Source organism: Macaca mulatta, chromosome 13 (assembly GCF_049350105.2).
Source record: "Macaca mulatta isolate MMU2019108-1 chromosome 13, T2T-MMU8v2.0, whole genome shotgun sequence".
Taxonomy (NCBI): domain Eukaryota; kingdom Metazoa; phylum Chordata; class Mammalia; order Primates; family Cercopithecidae; genus Macaca; species Macaca mulatta.
In genome coordinates, this window is record NC_133418.1 from 109,648,639 (window position 1) to 109,669,354 (window position 20,716).

At 42.4% G+C, this 20,716-nt stretch overlaps 1 protein-coding gene across 2 annotated transcripts in view; it reads left to right on the forward strand.

The window, feature by feature from the left end:
* Nucleotides 1-20,716, forward strand: part of NBAS (NBAS subunit of NRZ tethering complex) — a 390,381-nt gene that overhangs the window by 257,884 nt on the left and 111,781 nt on the right. For both annotated transcript variants that reach the window (XM_015111744.3, XM_077960110.1), the window contains exons 41-42: nt 13,488-13,717; nt 18,790-18,900. In XM_015111744.3, the coding sequence (XP_014967230.3) occupies nt 13,488-13,717; nt 18,790-18,900 (341 nt within the window). The remainder of the gene's footprint in view (nt 1-13,487; nt 13,718-18,789; nt 18,901-20,716) is intronic.

Consider the following 20,716-nt stretch of genomic DNA (forward strand, 5'->3'; position numbering starts at 1 on the left):
AATATATTTGACTGAGGTCTCTAAGTGGATGTCATTGAACTGGGATGCCGGTGCTGAAATTAGATCTCACTCTTCCATTCCAACTATATCATTTATATTAAGGTCCTACTGTTTGCCTACCCCATGCTGTACCTTTCCTGAATATGTAAGATTGGAAGGCCACTATATTTGTCCATTTTCATACTGCTATAAAGAACTTCCCAGGCCAGGCACAGTGGCTTATTCCTGTAATCACAGCACTTCGGGAGGCCGAGGCAGGTTGATCCCTTGAGGTCGGGAGTTCGAGACCAGTCTGGCCAACATGGTGAAACCTTGCCTCTACTAAAGATACAAAAATTAGCTGGGCATGGTAGTAGGCACCTGTAATCCCAACTACTGGGGAGGCTGAGGCAGGAGAATTGCTTGAATCTGGGAGGCGGAGGTTGCAGTGAGCCGAGATTGCGCCATTGCATTCCAGCCTGGGTGACAAGAGTGGAATTCTGTCTCAAAAAAAATAAATAAATAAAAAGAAAATAAAAAAATAAAATTCCCTCGAGACTGAGTAATTTATAAAGGAAAGAGATTTAATTGACTCACAGTTCAGCGTGGCTGGGGAGGCCTCAGGAAACTTACAATCATGGAGGAAGGTGAGGGGGAACCAGGGCACCTTCTTCACAAAATGGCAGGAAAGAGAAATGCCAAGCAAAGGGGGAAAAGCCCCTTATAAAACCATCAGATCTCATGAGAGCAGCTTGGGGTAAACCACCCTCGTGATCCAGTTACCTCCACCTGGCCTCTCCCTTGACACATGGGGATTATGGGGGTTATAATTCAAGATGAAATTTGGGTGGGGACACAAAGCCTAACCATATCATTCTGCCTCTGGCCCCTCCCAAATCTCATGTCCCTTTCACATTTCAAGACCAGTCATGCCTTCCCAACAGTTCCCCAGAATCTTAATTCGTTCCAGCATTAACCCAAAAGTCAAAGTCCAAAGGCTTATCTGAGACAAGGCAAGTCCCTTCTGCCTATGAGCCTGTAAAATCAAAAGCAAGTTAGTTACTTCCTAGAAGTAACTATGCTCTGCTTCCCTTTTAAACATGAGTTCCGATTCCAAACCATCTCTTTTTGTGATTGCATAAAACTGATTGCTTTTAAGAGCATCCAAGTCACCTTTTGAATGATTTGCTTCTTAGAAATTTCTTCCACCAGATACCCTAAATCATCTCTCTCAAGCAAAGTTCTACAGGTCTCTAGGGCAGGGGCAAAATGCCACCAGTCTCTTTGCTAAAGAATAGCAAGAGTCACCTTTGTCCCCAGCAAGTTCCTAATCTCCATCTGAGACTACCTCAACCTGGACTTCATTGTCCATATCGCTGTCAGCATTTTGGTCAACATCATTCAGCATGTCTCTAGGAACTTCATAACCCTTCCACATCTTTCAGTCTTCTTCTGAGCCCTCCAAACTGTTCCAACCTCTGCCTGTTGCCTAGTCCAAAGTTGCTTTCACATTTCGGGTATCTTTATAGCAGCATTCTGCTTTCTGCAGTATTAATTTACTGTTTTAGTCTGTTTTTATACTGCTGTAAAGAACTAACTGAGACTGGAAAGAGTTTTAATTGACTCACAGTTCAGCATGGCTAGGGAGGCCTCAGGAAACTTTCAGTCATGACAGAAGGCAAAAGGGAAGCAAGGCACTTTCTTCACAAGGCGGCAGGAAGGAGAAGTGCTGAACAAAGCAGAAAAATCCCCTTTATAAAACAATCAGATCTTGTGAGAACTCACTCATTACCACGAGAATGGCGTGGGGGAAACCGCCCTCATGATTCAATTATCTCCACCTGCTCTTTCCTTTGACACATCGGGATTATGGGGATTATAATTCAAGATGAGAGTTGGGTGGGGACACAAACCTAACTGTATCAGCCACTCCATCAGTCAGCTGTCAGTCATTAAGCATCCCTCATGTGCCACACCTGCTGCTGAGCCTTGGGGTTGGAAGATGACTATGGCATAGTGCCGGACCTCAAGACCTTGGCGCTTGCTCTAAATCTGTATGAGACAGTTAAGTAAATGTGGATTAGATTGGCAGCAAACTAGAGAACTGAAGATGGATGTGGGATAGACAACAAGTTACAGCTTTTAAGAAAGCTGAAAAACTGGCTTCACAGCCACATTTTGGGCTATAATCTTTAGTTTCTCTCATTAAAGTAGTTCTCTTGGAGGAAAGTTGTAGTACATTATATTTTTCTTGTTTTCCCTGATAGTAAATTACTTTATACCAAAATAAAAAGAAAAGTCCTAATGTATGTATTGTTTGTGACACAGATGAGTCAGGAGAAGACCGTTTCATTCCATCCCACCTTTCGTATCTGGCCACCACTCTTTCTAAATCCACATACTACAGTCACTCTGCAGGAAACAACTAAAGTTTGCCAAGAAATAAAGCAAAATACCGAAGGATAAGGGTTCAAAGTGAAGGTGTGTTTATCTTGGTTTCTGCTTCTGTGTTCCTACAGTTCTTTCCACTTGGTGGAAAGTGTTTTATTTCCAGGTCTTATATTTTGTGTACCTTTTATCAATTCAGCGTTAGAGTACCTACTTTAAAGGACATAGAGCTTGGCATTGTAGTATAAAGAATACATCTGGGTTTTTATTCCTTTCTACCTCTTACCCCAATTTCTGTTTCTTCCATCCAGCTTCTATCAACCCACCATCTCTACCCATTAACTCTCTTTCTTATTTCTATCACCATTTTTCTATTGGACTAGTCAGGGTTCTCTAGAGCGGCAGAAGGAATAGGATATAGCTATGTATGAAGGAGAGTTTATTAAGCAGTATTGACTCACACCACCCACAATGATGAATTCCCACAATAGGCAGTCTGCAAGCTGAGGAGCAAGGAAGCCAGTCCGAGTCCCAAAACCTTGAAAGAAGGCAATCCGACAGTACAGTCTTCAGTCTGCGGCTGAAAGCCCAAGAACCACTAACAAACCAGTGATGTAAGTCCAAGAGTCCAAAAGCTGAAGACCTGGGAGCCTCATGTTCAAGGGCAGGAAGCATCCAGCACAGGACAAAGATGAAGGCTGGATGACTTGGCCAGTTGGCTTCTTCCACCTTCTTGTGCCTGCTTTATTCTAGGCACACTGGCAGCTGATTAGACAGTGCTCACCCACACTGAGGGTGGGTCTGCCTCTCCCAGGCCACTGATTCAAATGTTCATCTCCTTTGGCAACACCCTCACAGACACAATCAGCAACAATACTTTGCATTCCTCAGTCCAATCAAATTGACACTTGATATTAACCTTCACGTCTATCAAATTGTCTTTTCCTTTGAAAGTGTTCCTTGGAGCTCTCCTGCCCTCATGCTAGCTCTTGGCCTCTAATTCCTGGTTGTCACACTACCCACCCACCCTGTGGCGTAGTTCCAGCCACCCACCACCATTCCCTTTCTGGGTGCAACAACATAGGGTAGCCACTGTTCAGAGTCATTGCTTGAGGAAGCAGCATTAATCCTGTGGGAACAGAAGCCAGTAAAGTCCAGGGGGCCCAGTGATGATGCCTGAACACCTGATTTCTAACCTTCCAGCTGGTCCAGACAGAAAGAGGTGCCCTCTGGTAGCCTGAGAGAGCACATGGGCATGAGTCAGCTAGTTCTCCAGGGGCTTCTTGGCAGTCTCTGGAAAGCATCCGATTGTTGGTCTAAAAGGAAAAATGAAGAATTAGAGAGAATCCAGGATGTTTTTCCCATCAAGATGCAAAGGCTTTCTGAATGTCTTCCAGACAGATGTGTCACCAGTGAGTGGGTTTCCATTTGTTTCCATCTCTCCACCTCATGTCCTCACCTTAATTCAGTCTTCCATAGTTCTTCACCTAAACGTCCTGCGACAGCCTCATGAACATCACCTTGTCTTCATGTTTTTACTTTTATATTTTCCTCTGAACAACTGCGCGAGTAGTCATTCTAAAATGGAGGTGTAGACATGCTTGTCTCCACCCAAAATCCTTCAGGATCTCCCATTGCCCCAGCATGTTCTGCACATCCCACGATCGGCCTCTGTTTTTCCAACTTCATCCTTCTGTGCTGCAGCCATACCAAAAACTCTGCCTTCAATGCTTTTTGCCACCATTTCTTTGCTTAGCTACTTGGTTTGGGTGTCACCTCACTCAGGAACCTTTCTCCAGTCCTCCAAGCTGCGTTGGGTCCTCCCCCGTGTGCTTTTGTATTCCCCTGTACTTACCACTGTCAGAGCACATGCATTCTATTGTCTTGAACGTAAATACTTTTCATCTTACTGGAAGAAGGTGGGATAAGCTGCCTTGCTGAGCCTTCTGGCTTTCATCTTTCTCCTGTGCTGGATGTGTTCTGTTCTTGGACATCAGATCTGGCGCTGTCTCCGGGAATTGAATTGGAGGACACCCAGTTCCTGTCTGTTCCCAAACTGATTGCTCACTTGGTGAGGAGAGACTCTCCCCCACTTCTGGTCGCAGACTCTTCTGCATTGACTGTTGTGGTGTGAGAGCAGAGGAGAACCCGGTGTGGGAGTTTTGTAAACAGCCGTCTTAAAGTACCTTTCACGTTCATTCTGCTGTTTGATCCTTTGAGCAACCTCATTTTGCAGAAAAGGAATCTTCTTTATAGAAGATACAACTCAGAAGTGTGGTTACTTCCTCAGGGTTACTCTGGTAGAAAGTGATATCCTGTCATTTAAAGCCCCGGATGCCAAGCTTTACCTGCTTTTTACTTGGACAGCGGCTGCTCAAGCTTTGTTTCCAAAGAAGCAGTGTCACTGGTTTTCAGATGTGAGTGATCTTGGCAGCACACAAACCTAACGGGTAATTCCCAGCAGGATATTTTCCTGTGCCGCTCCATGTCTACCAGGTAACATCCTGCATAGGACAGATAAGACCCTCAGTGAACTGGCTGGCCCTTCCTTACCCCTCCAGCCATGTTTCCTGACACTGCTTCTTTTGAAGTTTATGTTCTGGCTGCTCAGAACTTAGATTTCTCTGAATTTAATATCCTTTATGGTGCCTCTGTGCGCATGCAGATCCAGTTCCCCATCTGAAATACTTCTTCCTTCTCCCCGCTGTGGGCAGGCAAGTCTGAGCTCAGAGGCACCTCCTCTGAAACTTACTTGGCCTCTTTCCATCTCTCTCTGTTCCTTGTGTGTGCACCCATGGAAGCAGTTCTTTTTAGGATGACAGTCGATACACATCTCTCTCCGCTCAGTGTGGCAACCTTATTTGAAGACAGGAATTCTCTTGCTCCCTGTATCCCCAGACCTAGCCCACTGTAGTTATTCAGCGACTGTTGATTGCTATGTAGATGAGTTCAGGGGTCATGTCAAGTGCTGCGTGTCACAACAGCTTGAGGTTTCAGGTTTGCAGTTGTGAGTTCTGACCCTCATGGATTTGAAGGAAACACCGGTAGACACGATAGTTGGATGTTTTAAGTATATAGGAGTTTTTCATTGACTGCCTAATGGCTCATTATTTGAGTGTTTTCAGCATCTTCCTCTGCATAAAACAGCACTGCTGAGTTCAGAATTAAATATGACAAACTCCAGATGAATCATCTTGGAAATTGAAATCAAAGTGGTTTCAATTTGTTGCCTACACATAATAACACCCAGTGAAGCTTAGCTTTCACTCAGTTGTCAGTTCAACTTGTTTCTAATTCCACAGTCTTTTCACATTTTCTCTTCCCACCTCCTGGATATGCGCTGCAGGAATGCTGGCTTAGGTAGATTACTAGCCTTGAATAAAAGTGTTGATAGAATTTGTGAGCTTATTTCCCATGCACAGCCTGTGCACCTTGAAGGGCATCACCGTCCTGAGCCAGCAGAGGCGCCCTGGAGCCCAGCAGCTCTCTCAGATGATCCATGGAGCTGCCTTCCTCACCTGCGTTTTTCCTTTTAATTTTATATACTGATGGTTAGCAAATGGTCAGTCCGAGAGAATTTTCTCTTCTAGCGTTTGTTCTAATTAACTCATTTTTACGTTTAAAAAATAATACACACGTGACCTAAAAACTCAATGTTGAAAATAGTATGTAATAAAAAGTCAGTGTTTCTCATTTGTATCCATCCAGAGATAGTTCATGGCTGTACATACTTATATAACTATATTTTAGACAGATGTAAGTAGGCTGTGCACATTGTTCTGTACTTGATTTTTTTCCCTCATATCTTACCTTTGTAATTATTGTAAATGTATTTTGAAGTGTGATCTTTGCAGCATTCTTTTAAAAAAAGTGTTCAGAAGATAAAATCGGTTAAAAATGGAAGCATGTCCTTTAGTTTTATAGACTAGGGAAGCAAACTCAGCAGGGGATGAAATTCAGAACATTATGGTAGACTATTTCTAAAATGTGTTTTTTTAAGCTACTAATTGAAAATACTAAGGAGAAAATTATCTCAAGCAAAACAACAACCCTAAAGGGGAAACACACCACCTGTTTAAAACTTTCCAAATAATATTACCAAGAAATGTAGAGACTATTAAACCAGAATGGATTTATTACCTCTTAAGTCATTGAGCATTTTGTTGTCATGAATATTTATGCATATTTTGTTTTTACAGGGATTTGACCATATTCTTTAAAGAAACCATACTTTATTCACCTCCCTGAAGAACTGTATTGCCAAGTTTCGAGGGGAAAATCAAGTAATTTAACTCTTCACAATTTCCTTTTCAAATTATGAATGGCTTTTTATGCTGTTAGTTTTTGCAGCCTGTGATATTTTGCCATATCACTTTGAATACTGAATATGGAAGATTTTGAAGCTGCCCAGAAAGCTCTTCTTAAGCTTCTTAGAGACTAAAAGCTTTCATACCCATGCATCATGTCACTGAAGTTAGATGTTGGAAAGAGGGAGAGAAGTTTGAGTTTACTAACCAGAAACCTCCGAGTGATTTTAGGTGTGAAGCTGGATGTGGAGCAACTCATGGAGACTTGTTCAGCAGTGTGGGGCAAGCGGGTGGGAAGCCAGGCGGCTTGAGTCACTTTCCAGCTGCAAGACTACAGCTCTGGATGCTTCAACTACAAATGGGGGTGTCTATAAAACAAGAAACAGTGTTCCCCGCGCACATCCCTGGCTTGATAGGAGGGTCAAATGAAAATCATGTGAAAATGCTTTTGAAACTTTAATGTTATGCACTCGTGGAATGAATAAATGTATGTATGAAATGCAGTGTTGGAATGAGTAGGAGATGCTTTGGAATATCTTGGGAAAAGTAGTGATAAGCTCAGGGGAAAAATTTTTACTCAAATTTAATTTGAATATTGGAAATAATCATAACCAGTAACCAGTAAAGTTTCTTGAGGAAGACATAGAAAGTACCAGTGGCAATGATCAGAAAATAATTTGCATAGGGAGCTAGAACTTACAAATGCTCATTCATCCAGTCTCATTTAGTCTTTATGGGGATTCAGAAGAAATTGCATCAATTTTAGAAATGGAAAACTTAAAGCTCATGAGGGAAGAACTGTTAATCCAGATCATTGATGCCAATTCCTGTGTTTTTCCCCCATGACTAATTTTTTCTTGGAAGCTTTTATGAGAAGTTGTCTCTTCTCATTTTTTATGAGTTATTCTCAGTATCATGCTTTATACAATAAATTGAAGTACTGAAAATGTTTTTATTCACAACAAATATTTGATGAGCTATAAACTCATATACGTACAACCTGTTATCAAAAAATTAATAGAATGTCCCTAATCACCACCTTATTATTTATTTTTTGTATAGATGGGGTCTCACTATGTCACTCAGGCTGGTCCCAAACCCCTGGGCTCAAGCAGTCCTCCCACCTTGGGCTCCCAAAGTGCTGGGATTACAGGCACAAGCATCTGTGCCCAGCCTCACCACCTTATTAAGACAGAATTTTAAAAGGAAGTATATTTATACAGAAAATGTTATTGTTTAACAGAAAATGTTATTGTTGCTTATGATTGTAAAACACTCTGTTATCATTAGAGAAGAAAAAACAAGCGGCTTGAAAATGCAGCTCAGGGGCCAGGCGCGGTGGCTCAAGCCTGTAATCCCAGCACTTTGGGAGGCTGAGATGGGTGGATCACGAGGTCAGGAGATCGAGACCATCCTGGCTAACACAGTGAAACCCCGTCTCTACTAAAAAAAAAAAAAATACAAAAAACTAGCCGGGTGAGGTGGTGGGCGCCTGTAGTCCCAGCTACTCGGGAGGCTGAGGCAGGAGAATGGCGTAAACCCGGGAGGCGGAGCTTGCAGTGAGCTGAGATCCGGCCACTGTACTCCAGCCTGGGCAACAGAGCGAGACTCCATCTCAAAAAAAAAAAAGAAAATGCAGCTCAAATAGAATATCCAGTTGAACACCTAATGGACATTTATATTTACACACACACACACAGACTCACACACACAAGCACATATATATAGCATGAGAGGAGGAATGTATGTGTGGAAAAATGTCTGCCTGGAACAATACAGAATGGCATTAAATCTATCATTGAAAATCTATCATTTGTAAAAGGACTCTAATGGCAAGTGTATTAGTTCATTCTCACACTGCTATAAAGAACTATCTGAGACTCGGTAATTTATGAAGAAAAGCGGTTTAATTGACTCATAGCTCAGGCTTTACAGGAAGCATGGCTGGAAGGCCTCAGGAAACTTACAATCATGGCAGAAGGCGAAGGGGAAGCCAGCACGTCTTACCATGGTGGAGCAGGGGAGAGAGAGCAAAGGGGGAAGTGCCACACACTTTTAAACAACCAGATCTCCTGAGAACTCCATCACGAGAACAGCAAGGGGGAAAATCTGCCCCCATGATTCAATCACCTCCCACCAGGGCCTTCTTCAGCATGTGAGGATTACAATTCGAGATGAGATTTGGGTGGGGACACAAAGCCAGGTTATAGCAACAAGTCTTACTAACATGTAGTGGGAGCTGTGTCTACATTGGTCCAATCAAGAGCCTTGTATTTTTAAGAGATGCCCCTTCCTACATACCGAATATAAAAGGATGGTTCTGATGGAGCATTATGCATGGGAGTTATAGCGCTGCTTTGTCACTTCCCAGCTTAAAGGCCTTGGATGAGTTCATTCTTTATTCATCTGTAAAACAGAGATGACAGTAAGAGATGCCTGTCCTACAGGGTTGTTAGTGCAAAATGAGACTCAGTACATGTTAATGCAAAATGAGACTTAGTACATGTTTTAGCACTAGACGTGTTCCATCCTGAAGACTGAAATGCTAGATTTTTATCCTTAAATATCTCTTGGGAAAAGTGAATAAGTTTTTTGTACAAAGAATATGAAATAAAAATGATTCACAGAGGACTAGATAATTTGTATTTAGTGAGTAGAGATTAAAGTTGCATAAACTGTGTAGAAATCTGTTGGCTATAATGTGTGGCCTGAAATTATAATTTTTTTTTTTTTGAGATCAGGATCTCAGTCTGTCCCACAGGCTGGAGTACAGTGTTGTGATCATAACTCACTGCAACTTTAAACTCCTGAGTTCAAGTGATCCTTGTGCTTCAGCCTCTCTAGTAAGTAGGACTATAGGCATGCACCATTATGCCAGGCTAAGTTTCATTTTCTTAATTTTTTTTGTGGAGACAGGGTCTCACTATGTTGCCCAGGCTGGTCTTAAACCTCTGGCCTCAGTTGAGCCTCTAGCCTCATAGAACATCCTTCTTTCTACACCTGCAGGGATTTGCAAAAATTTATTTTTTCAATGACAGAAGTCTCGCACTGTCACCCAGGCTGGAGTGCTGTGGTGCAATCTCAGCTCACTGCAACCTCGCCTCCTGGTTTCATGTGATTCTCCCACCTCAGCCTCCTGAGTAGCTGGGACTACAGGTGAATGCCCCCATGCCCAGCTAATTTTTTTGGTACTTTTAGTAGAAACGGAGTTTCTCCATGTTGGCCAGGTTGGTCTCCCACTCCTGACCTCAAGGGATCCACCTGCCTCCACCTCCCCCTCTGCCTTCCAGATTGCTGAGATTACAGGTGTGAGCCACCATGCCCAGCCTCTTAATGACAGAATTCTTATACATTTTTAGGATTTCAGTCTTAGAAAGCTGATCACCTGGTGATGCTCCTTTGCTTTATATCTGAAGAAACTGAGTCCCCGTGGAATCAAGAAAGGGAATCAACTGCTCCCTCCATGGAGTTTCCAGAACTCTTGGCTTATGATTGTGTGAGGCTGCTTATATTTGGATGCCTTCTCTGAACTGTTTATGTGTACATCTTTGTCAGTCAGTAGGTTTTAATTCTTTCAGAGTAAGCTCTGTGTCTAATTTGTTTTCATAGAATAGTGGAGAAAGGAGAGCTTTAAAATACCTTTGTGTTTTTTTTTTTTTAGTACCCCGTAACAAACTGTGAGGAGGATGTGCTATTAACATTCTTTTACAAGTGAGGAAACAGATAGGAGGTAACTTGTTCCAGCCTGCGTCTCTACTGAGTGGGGAAGCTGCAATATCAACCAGCACTACAGACTTCAAAGCCAGTCCAATCTGCTCCTGCTTTGACCATGTACCTGATATGTGCAGGAGACTCTGCTGTGTTCTGCAAATTATGATACACACATGGTCTCTGCCCTCCAGAAGTTTTAATTTAAGAGAAGGCAATGCAAAATGAATTACACAGTAGAGGTACACTTAAACTATGATTTGTGTGTGCCTTTTAGCCAATTCCAGAGTTCCTTTTATTTCTGGAGTACCTCCTTCCTGCCAGGTCTTGGTTTGTACATTTTATATATATTGTCTCTTAGGCTTCTCACAACCATGAACGCTGCATATTATCACTGCTATTTTATAGATGAGACAGTGAAGTTCATAGTTAAGTGATTTGTACAAGGTCATTCAGCTAGTAAGCTCTGTGTGTCTGTGCTTATTTCACCGTGCCATGTCATTTTATTCCTTGGCAAAAGGAGACAATACTGTCTTTTGGTCACATATGAAGGTTGTATGTGGGGACTCAAAACTTTCTGCAGGTTACGTAAGAGCCTGTGGAAATGTTTGTAGCGATAACCGTGCTCATTCTTGCTATGCACTAATATTTTGGAGCTTTTCTCTTCACCTGGCCTTGGGATTTGTTTCATGGACTATATTAGAATACAAAGAGAATAGAAACCAGCAGGATTCTGCCATTGAGGCTAATGAGAAGTGTAGGCCGCTCTCCTAGTACATGTATTAAATCTTGGAGATACCAGAAAATAAAAAGTCAAAAATGAATGTGGAACAAAACTATGAGAAACCGTTGCAAGAACTAAGGGAGTTGGTTCTAAGAGTAGGGGATAGAAACAATAAATAGCCTGGTAGAGAGAGGGGTGTGGAGTTATATGGAGAGATAGGTTAGATGGTTATAGCCTTTCCTTCAAGGTGTATTCAGCAAGTTCAGGCGGAAAACTTTAGTCTGAAAGCACCAGGTGAGAATATACATGAAGAAAAGCCTTCTTCATTGTTTTGCTGAACATAGATTTGGTTGTGGGGTATAAATCTGGGGCACTAGGAACTCCTTCGAGGAACAACAAAAAGAGCTCTCCTGCCACCCTAAAACCATGATCATTGGATATTTGGTCTTGCTCTCTCTACAACTGGGAATGAAAGTGCAAATCAGATGAGGCATAAGAGCAGCAGGCCACGGCTGTGCACACCAGAGTGCCAAGCAGGTGAAGATGGGCCAGCTGGCCCATGAGCAGCATCCCTGCATCAGAGAACTGCAGAGATGGAGGTTCAGGGTGGTGCCCTGAGGGGTTTGGCCAACAGATAGAAAGGGGATTTAGTTAAATGTCAGCCATAGATGCACTAAGAGCTGGGTCACGGCATCCCCTTTGCCTAAATCTGTTGCCAGGAATACTGTTTATATGCAGCTGGTTCCCAAATCACTCCCTAATTGCAGTTAGATTTGGCTTATACACTTCATTTTTCCTTCAAGCCTTAGCCATATAGATGTTAGCACATTTTCCACCTTTTACTGGAATTTGTCTCCCTGTTTTTTGCTGCCCTCATTATTACTGGTATGGTACCTGAGTATTTAACCTAGACATTAACTATTTGAAGAAAACTTTGATAACACCTGCCCATTCCTGTGTATTCCCAGAGCACCCTAGGCGTAATTGTATCACACCATTTTACAGTTGTTTGCATGACTCTCTGTCCTGATAGATTGTATTCCTGTAGGGAAGAGCCATGTCCTCAGTGAATGACTTATTACTTAACAGGTGCACAGGAAATATTTATTGAATGAATGAAAGATGGCCTTGTAGCTTACTGTGGAATAGTTTGTATTCAAACCCAGTTCTTTTAACTTGAAACACATATTTGTGGTTTTGAGAGTAGGACTCAGTGTATGCATACAGGTAGGGAAAAAAATTAAATATAATAAGATTGACTTTTACTCAAATCCGTGTGCCAGAATCTAAGAAGATTTCTTTAATTGTTTTTTATCGGCACTCCCAGATTGTTCCTTAATAGGATCAAGAGAAAGAATGTCAGGCTAGGTTTGGTAATCTAGACATTGACAAATCTCCTATGCAGCTCAGAATAATGGCTTACACACTGGAAATGCTGACAGCTTACTATAATTTGCTGTGTGTTTCTGAGAACCAAAGGTAGATTCTTGTTTTTTTCCTCTAATTTGCTTATATTAAATATGTGGCATGTCTTCCCAGGAATTTGGATTGATCGAGTTAGTGCTGTTCAAGTATTAAGCTCCCTGTTAAGTAATTCCAAAATCATGGCTCAGCTCTGTAACTTCATTAACACCCAGACCAACTTTAATACAAATAAATGTGGCCAGTTAATCACTTACTCTCCTTTCCTGTCAGCTGTTGGATTCTAGGTTGTGTTCTATTTGAATGAATTTCTTGTTATTAGAGAAGCTGCTAGGAATCATAGAATAATATCCCATTGAGCCCCAAATTAGAAGAGTAAAAATTGGTTGGAAGCCTTTTTTTATGCAACTTGCACTGTTTATGATTTCAGGAACAGGGTGGAGGTTTTTTCCCGAACTTATCCCTGGAGAAAATACTTTTCTCCTCAGCGGTCTAGCCATTTATAGTGAGGTTATTGAACTGCAACTTTGTTATTGAGAACACTTACTGTAGTCTATAGCAAATTTATCCAGAGGCAATGGCAATGAAAATTACTTCCAGAGTGAGTTACTGTGAGTGATCAGATGGTTGGGAGACAAATCTGATGGAGGTTTATAGTAGTTGAAAGAGCAAGAATATATTGTTTTTTAAGTGTTTGGAGGTTTTAAGATTGAAGAACAGAGCAAGAGTTCAATAAGCTGTTTTTAGGCCTAGTTCTGTTCCTGTCTTTGTGGTCTGCTACGTGGGTAAAGTGCCACTTCTGCAAACTGACTTTTCAGGGCCGTTGTGAGCCTTATGAAATGGCAACAGTGTACGGAGCCAAACAGTTCCTTGCAGACATGGCCTTCTTCCTTTTGTTACTCACTTGCTCATGTTCGTATGACGTTTGTCAAATGTCTTCTTTTCCATGTCTTTCCTAGGCTGATCCCAAAGAACTAATCAAGATGGTCACCAGGCATGTGACTCGACATGGGCATGAAGCCTGGCCTGAAGACCTTGTTTCACTGACCAAGCAGTTACACTACTACAATGAACGCCTCCTGGATTTCACTCAGGCGCAGATCCTTCAGGGCCTTCGGAAGGGTGTGGACGTGCAGCGGTTTACTGCAGATGACCAGTATAAAAGGGAGACTATCCTTGGTCTGGCAGAGTAAGTGACACGCTTTGTCTCATAAGAGGATGGATTTAAACTGCAAAAGAACAAGTTCAGCTACCAGGACTATTAATTTCAGTCCTCTGAAGTTTTACATTCATGGTTGCTATGAATAGGGCTTTCCCCAACTTCTTCTAGTCTTATGTGGGCTGTGTGCCTTCTCCAAACCGATCAGTAAATGCAGACAGCATTCCCAGCTAAAAAAGTTTCCCAGATGTTTAAATTATTAGTTAAAATAATGATTTTTGGCTGGGTGTGGTGGCTCATGCCTGTAATCCCAGTACTTTGGGACGCTGAGGTGGCCCAAGATCTCAAGATCCCTTGAGGCCAGGAGTTTGAGACCAGCCTGGTCAACGTGGCAAAACCCTATCTCTACTAAAAATACAAAAATTAGCCAGGCATGGTAGCATATGCCTGTAATCCCAGCAATTTGGGAGGATGAGGCATGAGAATCACTTGAACCCAGAAGGTGGAGGCTGCAGTGAGCCGAGATCATGCCACTGCACTCCACTCCAGCTTGGGCAACAGAGCGAGACTCTATCTCAAAAATACCAAATAATGATTTTTTAAGCTTATTTTTTTAAGTTTCTATTTTTAAAAAAAATTTCCTATAGTTTTGATAACCCAGTTCTAAAATTATGACCATGTTAGAGGTAATAACGTGGTTGGGGCGAAAAATGGGAAGCTCAGGGTGGAAATTTAAAAATAAGATTGTCCTCTGTGTCTGGCTAGAAATCTCACTTTTCAAAGCACATGGCACTTTAATTTCCTCTTCAGTATGGTCAACTAGATACAATTGACTTGTTGTTCAGGGTAACTTTATCTGTCCTGGTCTTCTAGAGAAAGAGAAGCCAGCTGTTTTCCCTTTAGTCCCTTCCCCCTGTCAAGAGAAGAGCAGGCCTGTTGTGAGATGATCCCTCAGTTCAAGGCCCAAGCGGAGACCTTGCTTTCTCAATGTGGAATTCCCTTTGATTTTAGTGCTGGTGTTTGCTTTTTGTTTTAGTTGTTCAGGTCAAATGAGAAGTACTTACATGTTAGAAGTTGGGAAAGTGTGTTCACCCACAACAGTTATTAAGTAGAGATGTTTTGTTTTTAAGACCATAATTTATTGAGTGCTTATCATGGGCAAGGCACTATGCAAAGTGCTCTATAAACTTTGTATAAATGTCTTTTAATCCTCAAGGATAACCCTATGAGAGAAAATGTTGTTATCCCTAGTTTATAGTTGAGAAAAATGGTGCTTAGGGATATCAAGTAACTGGCTGAGTTTCCATAGATGGTGAGAATCACAGCTATGATTTTAACCTGGATCCATCGCAAAGCCTCACATCTTCACCACAGCACCGTATGCCTCCCCTACTACCCATTGCATTCTCAAGGAAGCAGTGGATGTGATTCAGTCTCTAGGCTTCCAGCCTTTGAAACTAAGGTTAAATTGTACCTACATTTAATGATTATTTTTCTCTCCTGACAACTTACTTTAAAATAGCAAAAATAATCTTGATTGTGGTAGTGGAGTATGTTATTTTTTATCATTATCATTTAAATCCTTGAGAAGGTGGCAAACTCATCTTGGTTCTCTGTAATACTTTTATATTAGCCTGGACTTCTTTCTTATTAGAAGACACCCAAAATTCTCTTTAGAATAAGGCATGGCATAGAGAGATCAAAAGAAAAATAGCAGGAACAACCTATAGCTGGTCTCAATTAAGAAGAGAAATATGGAATTGTTTTTCTCTTCTCCTCTGTCCTTCCGGAGGTTCATAATTTCATAACGTCATTTTGTGTCCAATTTGAAGGTGACCTGAGAGTCCAACCTTCTGACTTTTAAGAAAAGGAATCAGAACTAGAGAGCTTTAAAGAGTTGCTCAAGGTCACACAGCCAGGAGTTGAGCTTGGGTTACTTAAGTCCAGTATGCTTTTGCTGGACATTTGGTAATCCTTGGTGCCATGTTCATGGTTTCTTAGAAGATGATTATCATGCAGAATAAAAACTTATAAGGCAAGGCATGCCTTATATCATCAGTTACATTTTGCTAGAGTTTTTGGCCTTTATTTTCTTTGTTAAGCATGCAGCTAGCATATGCTATTTGAACTATGTCCTAGAGAACAAATATATGCTTTTGATAAATATATAATAGAATCTTCTGTATAATCTGTTACTTAGAAAAATATACAGCAGTGTTTGAATGGCTTCTTTAAGATGTCTCAGAGTTTCCACCAGCTTGCTGCTTTCTTCTTCTGCTATGGAGTTGGGATGTCAATGTCTCCCACACAAGAATTCTTGAAGGATTCACATCCTTCCGTTTGCAGCATCACCTTCACTTGTACACAGTGTGACCATTCTTCCTTGTCTTTCTCACTGCATGTCCCTTTTCTTTTCTCTTCTCTTCTTTTCTCTTTTTTTTCTTTTCCTTTCTTTTTTTTTTTTTTTTTTTTTTTTGAGACGGAGTCTCGCTGTGGCACCAGGCTGTAGGGCTATGGCAGGATCCTAGCTCACCACAACCTCTGCCTCCTGGGTTAAAGTGATTATCCTGCCTCAGCCTCTCGAGTAGCTGGGACTACAGGTGTGTGCCACCATGCCCGGCTAATTTTTTGTATTTTTAGTAGAGACACAGTTTCACTGTGTTCACCAGGATGGTCTCAATCTCCTGACCTCGTGATCCACCCACCTCGGCCTCCCAAAGTGCGGGGGTTACAGGTGTGAGTCACTGCACCCAGCTGCATGTCCATTTTCATGCCATTAGTTTTCTGTAAGTGCATTGTACCTGTCCTTTACTATCTGTATGTCTTAGGGAATACATTCTCAGGGGTCAGGCAGGTAACTGTGAAGAGGGTATAACATAGTTTGGGTCCTTCCCACCTTTACCAAGAGATAAAGATATCAGCCCTTATTGAAAATGTCTTGTGCCTGGCAATGTGCCATACCCCCATAATAGAAAGGATGAATTAGTAATCGTCCCCTGTTCTCAAGGAATTCTCATTCCATGATGTGGAGGTAGGTAGTCAAATAAATACTTCAAGAAACAATTTCTAGGCTGGGTGTGGTGGCTCACACCTATAATCCCAGCACTTTGGGAGGCCAAGGTGAGAGGAATGCTTGAGACCAGGAGTTCAAGACCATCCCTGGCAACATAGCAAGGCCTTGTCTCTACCAAAGAAACAAAAACAAAAACAAACCAACAAAAAACTAGGTGTGGTCGTATGTTCCTGTAGTCCCAGCTACTCTGGGGGCTGAGGTGGGCGGGTGGGTGGATGGCTTGATCCTGGGAGGTCAAGGCTACAATGAGCGTTGATTGTAGTGCTGCACTCCAGCCTGGAAGGCAGACAAAGACCCTGTCTTCACCAAAAAAAAGAAAAAAAAAGAATTTCCAATTGACAATGACCTAATCCATGGGTTGACAAAGTTAATCCCAGCCTTCGTCTCTTTTATAGCTCATGAACAAAGAATGATTTTAGCATTTTTTTTAAGGTTTTATAGTAACAAAAACAAAAACAAAAGCCATAAAAAGAAGACTATGCCAGAGAGACTGGCAGTAAAGCCTGAAATATTGACTATATTACCTTTCCCAGAAAACGTTTGCCAGCCCCTGGCTATGCAAGCATATAAATGCCATGGTTTCCTTAGCTTGGGGAAATACAGTCTTAGCAGACTGACTTCATAGTAACAGGTTTCTTTTCTGCCTCTGAGTTTTCACCCACACCATTCTTCCAGCTAAAAATTCCATCCTACGTTTCTCTACTGGAAAATAGGAGTCAGTCTTGCGGTAGTCTTTCTAAAATGGCCTTAATGTGAGTGCTCAGGACTGCTCTCTTGGAATTATTTATAGGCCTAGAGATTCTCAAATCTGGTGATGTCATTCCCTGGTTTAAACTTTCCACGGACTCTTCATTGCCTGGAGAATGAGACGCAGGTCCCCTAGCAGGCCTGAGGACCCAGTACGTTCCTCGCTTTGACCCTCGCTTTCTCTCTCATCTCTGAGAAGCCCTCATTCTCTCAGAAGGCTCTTCTCCCTCCCACCCTCGGCTGGGTGTGGGTATAATTATCCTCCTAGTTGCAGTTCACATTGGTCACTTTCCGTTCTTGTGGAACTTCATGGTCTTCTCTTTTAGCTCTACCACCGCTATGTTTAATTGCTGGTTCACATCTCCTGTCTTCCACTAGGCTGTGGATTCCTCAAGAAAGATGCTTGTTTGTTTTTATTTCCTAAGGAGCTAGCACAATACCTGGCACAGGGTAGAAAACATAGAAGTTTGTTAAGTGACTCATTGCGCTTTCTCAAATCTCTACCCCTAGACCGGGGATGCACTATGTTTTGATTGTAGGCTCCGGAGTCTAGTTCGTATCTTTTCAACCACAGCACTGTGACGTTCTGACTGGACAGGTCTTGGCTGTGGGGGCTGCCTATGCAGAATGCTTGGGATGCCTACGCCGGGTGCTCAGGATGCCATGTGGGGCTGCCCATGCGCGGTACTCGGGCTGCCTCCGTGGAGTGCTCGGAATGCCCGTGCGGGGCTGCCTACAGGGGGTGCTCCGGATGTTTATGTGGGGATACCTACCTGGGGATTCCTGGGATGTCTATGTGGGATGTCTGCGGGGTGCTCGGGATGCCTCCACGGGACTGCCTACACATGGTGCTTGGGGTGCCTACAGGGGGATGCCCACGTGGGTGCTCGGGATCCCTACTGGGGGATGCCTGTGTGGGACTATCGACGTAGAATGCTCAGCGGCACCCATGAGATGCCAGTAGTGCATCTGCCCCTTGCCCCACTTTTTATGCTCAAAATGTTTCCAGACATTGTCAAATGTCCCCTGGGGAACAACATCATGCACAGTTGAGAACTACTGGTCTAGACAAGTCCTTAGTAAATTGTAATGTACCACAGTGAAAAAGAGCATGACAATTCCTTGGAAGTACTTTTCCTGGACCACTGTGAACTGTATTATTAAGGACCATACTGCTTGCACCCCTCTCACTGGAGAGCAGTCCTAATGAGCATTTTCGTTGCTGATTGAAGTCATGTGTTTCTCCTCTCTCCCTTCCTGGGCCTGATGGACGTTTCTGCAGAACCCTAGAGGAAAGCGTCTACAGCATTGCTGTGTCTCTGGCACAACGTTACAGTGTCTCCCGCTGGGAAGTTTTTATGACCCATTTGGAGTTCCTCTTCACGGACAGTGGGTAAGCACACAGTTCATATATACATTTATTTCCATGTCTGTCTTTAGAGTCTATTTTTGAAGAATCTTGAAGAAGTTGTAAAGTACAATTTTAGTTTTCCTTTCATCTACAGTGGACTAGTGTCTTGGTAAGTTCTTTCCTTTGATATATCTTTACCATTCATGGATGTATTCATTCAAATGTTTTTACTGAAAATTTTTTGTGTACTGGACTAAGTATTAGTCACTAGGGTTACAAGGATGAGCAAAAGCAGGCATCCTAGCTGTCTTGGAACTTATAGCCTACAGTGGGAGACAGATGATAATTGAATAATGACATAAGCAAACGTGAAATTAAAACTCTGAAAAGTACTGTATAATAGAGCTCAATTAGAGGGTTTGGCATAGTTAGCAGAGGCTTTTCCCAGGAAGTAACACTTAAGCAGGACTTAAATATTGGCTTGGAGTTAACTACACAAGTAGAAGGGAACCACTTTCTAGGTAGACAATACAGTAAGTTCAAAGGCCCTTTGATTAGGAAGAGATGGACAGTGTTGGTGAGGTGCAAGGATTCGTGTGGAACATGGTGTGAGATGAGACTGGGACAAGGCATAGGAGCCAAGCTGTACGGCAAGATCATGGAGGCCCTAGCAAGGGCTTTTGACTTCTTCCTGAGAATAATAAATAGAAGGTTAGGATAATAGAAGGTTAGTTAAGGATTCTGGTGAACAAGGACGTAATATGACCAGATTTTGCATTTCGATAAGATCACTTTGGCTACTGTGTTGAAAGATTTTAGGAAAGTTAGAGTGGACATATGTGACCAGTTAGGGAGCTATTGTGGTAACAGACGGCATGACAAGTGACCATTGCTTGGAGTAGGGATTTGAGGTACAGAAAAGGAGGCCAGAATGGGTTTTACAGATACTTACAAGGTGAAATAGATAGTACTTAATATATTGGTTAATAAGGATAAACTAGATATGAGGGTGAGTAAAAGGGGAGGTGTCGCGATGCACCCCTAGGTTCTTACTTGTTCACCTGCTAGATGGTGGCATTACTCAGTGAGATAGGAAGCACCCAGTGAGGTAAGGCATTTTGAGGGGAGTGTGAGGAAAAGGCAAGAGAGGTCGGCACCGTGGCTCACGCCTGTAATCCTAACACTGTGGGAGGCCACAACAGGTAGATCACTTAAGGTCAGGAGTTTGAGACCAGCCTGGCCAACATGGAGAAACCCTGTCTCTACTAAAAATACAAAAATTAGCTGGGCATGGTGGCAGGCTCCTCTTTAATCCCAGCTACTTGGGAGGTTGAGGCAAGAGAATAGCTTGAACCCGGGAGATGGAGGTTGCAGTGAGCAGAGATCATGCCGTTGCACTCCAGCCTAGGCAACAGAGAATAAGACTCTGTCTCCAAGAAAAAAAAAAAAAGGAAAGAACAAATAGACAAGGGAATGAGGAAATTAAACACACTGAAACAGTTAAGAGAAAAGGCCAAGTCAGCAGTTGGATCTTACAGATCTGGGGTTCAAATGGAGCTAGAAATACTAACTGGGGAGTCATAAGCACATAGATGAGAAATAAGTGATGTTGTGGATGTGCTTGGGGAGGGAACAGAGAGTGAGGAAAGGAGAAAGCTTGCGGCAGTGCTTGAACTCTTCCACATATAAAATGGTAAAGGAAGAGCTGCTAAAAGGTCAGAAAGAGAGCAGCAGGAGAGGTAGATAAGAGGGAAAACAGGAATCTTATTTTAGGGAAGCCATGGGAAGAAAGAGTTTAAAGAAGGGGAGTGAGTATTGAGTGGGGTGAAATCCTGCTGAATGGCCAAGAAATGCTATT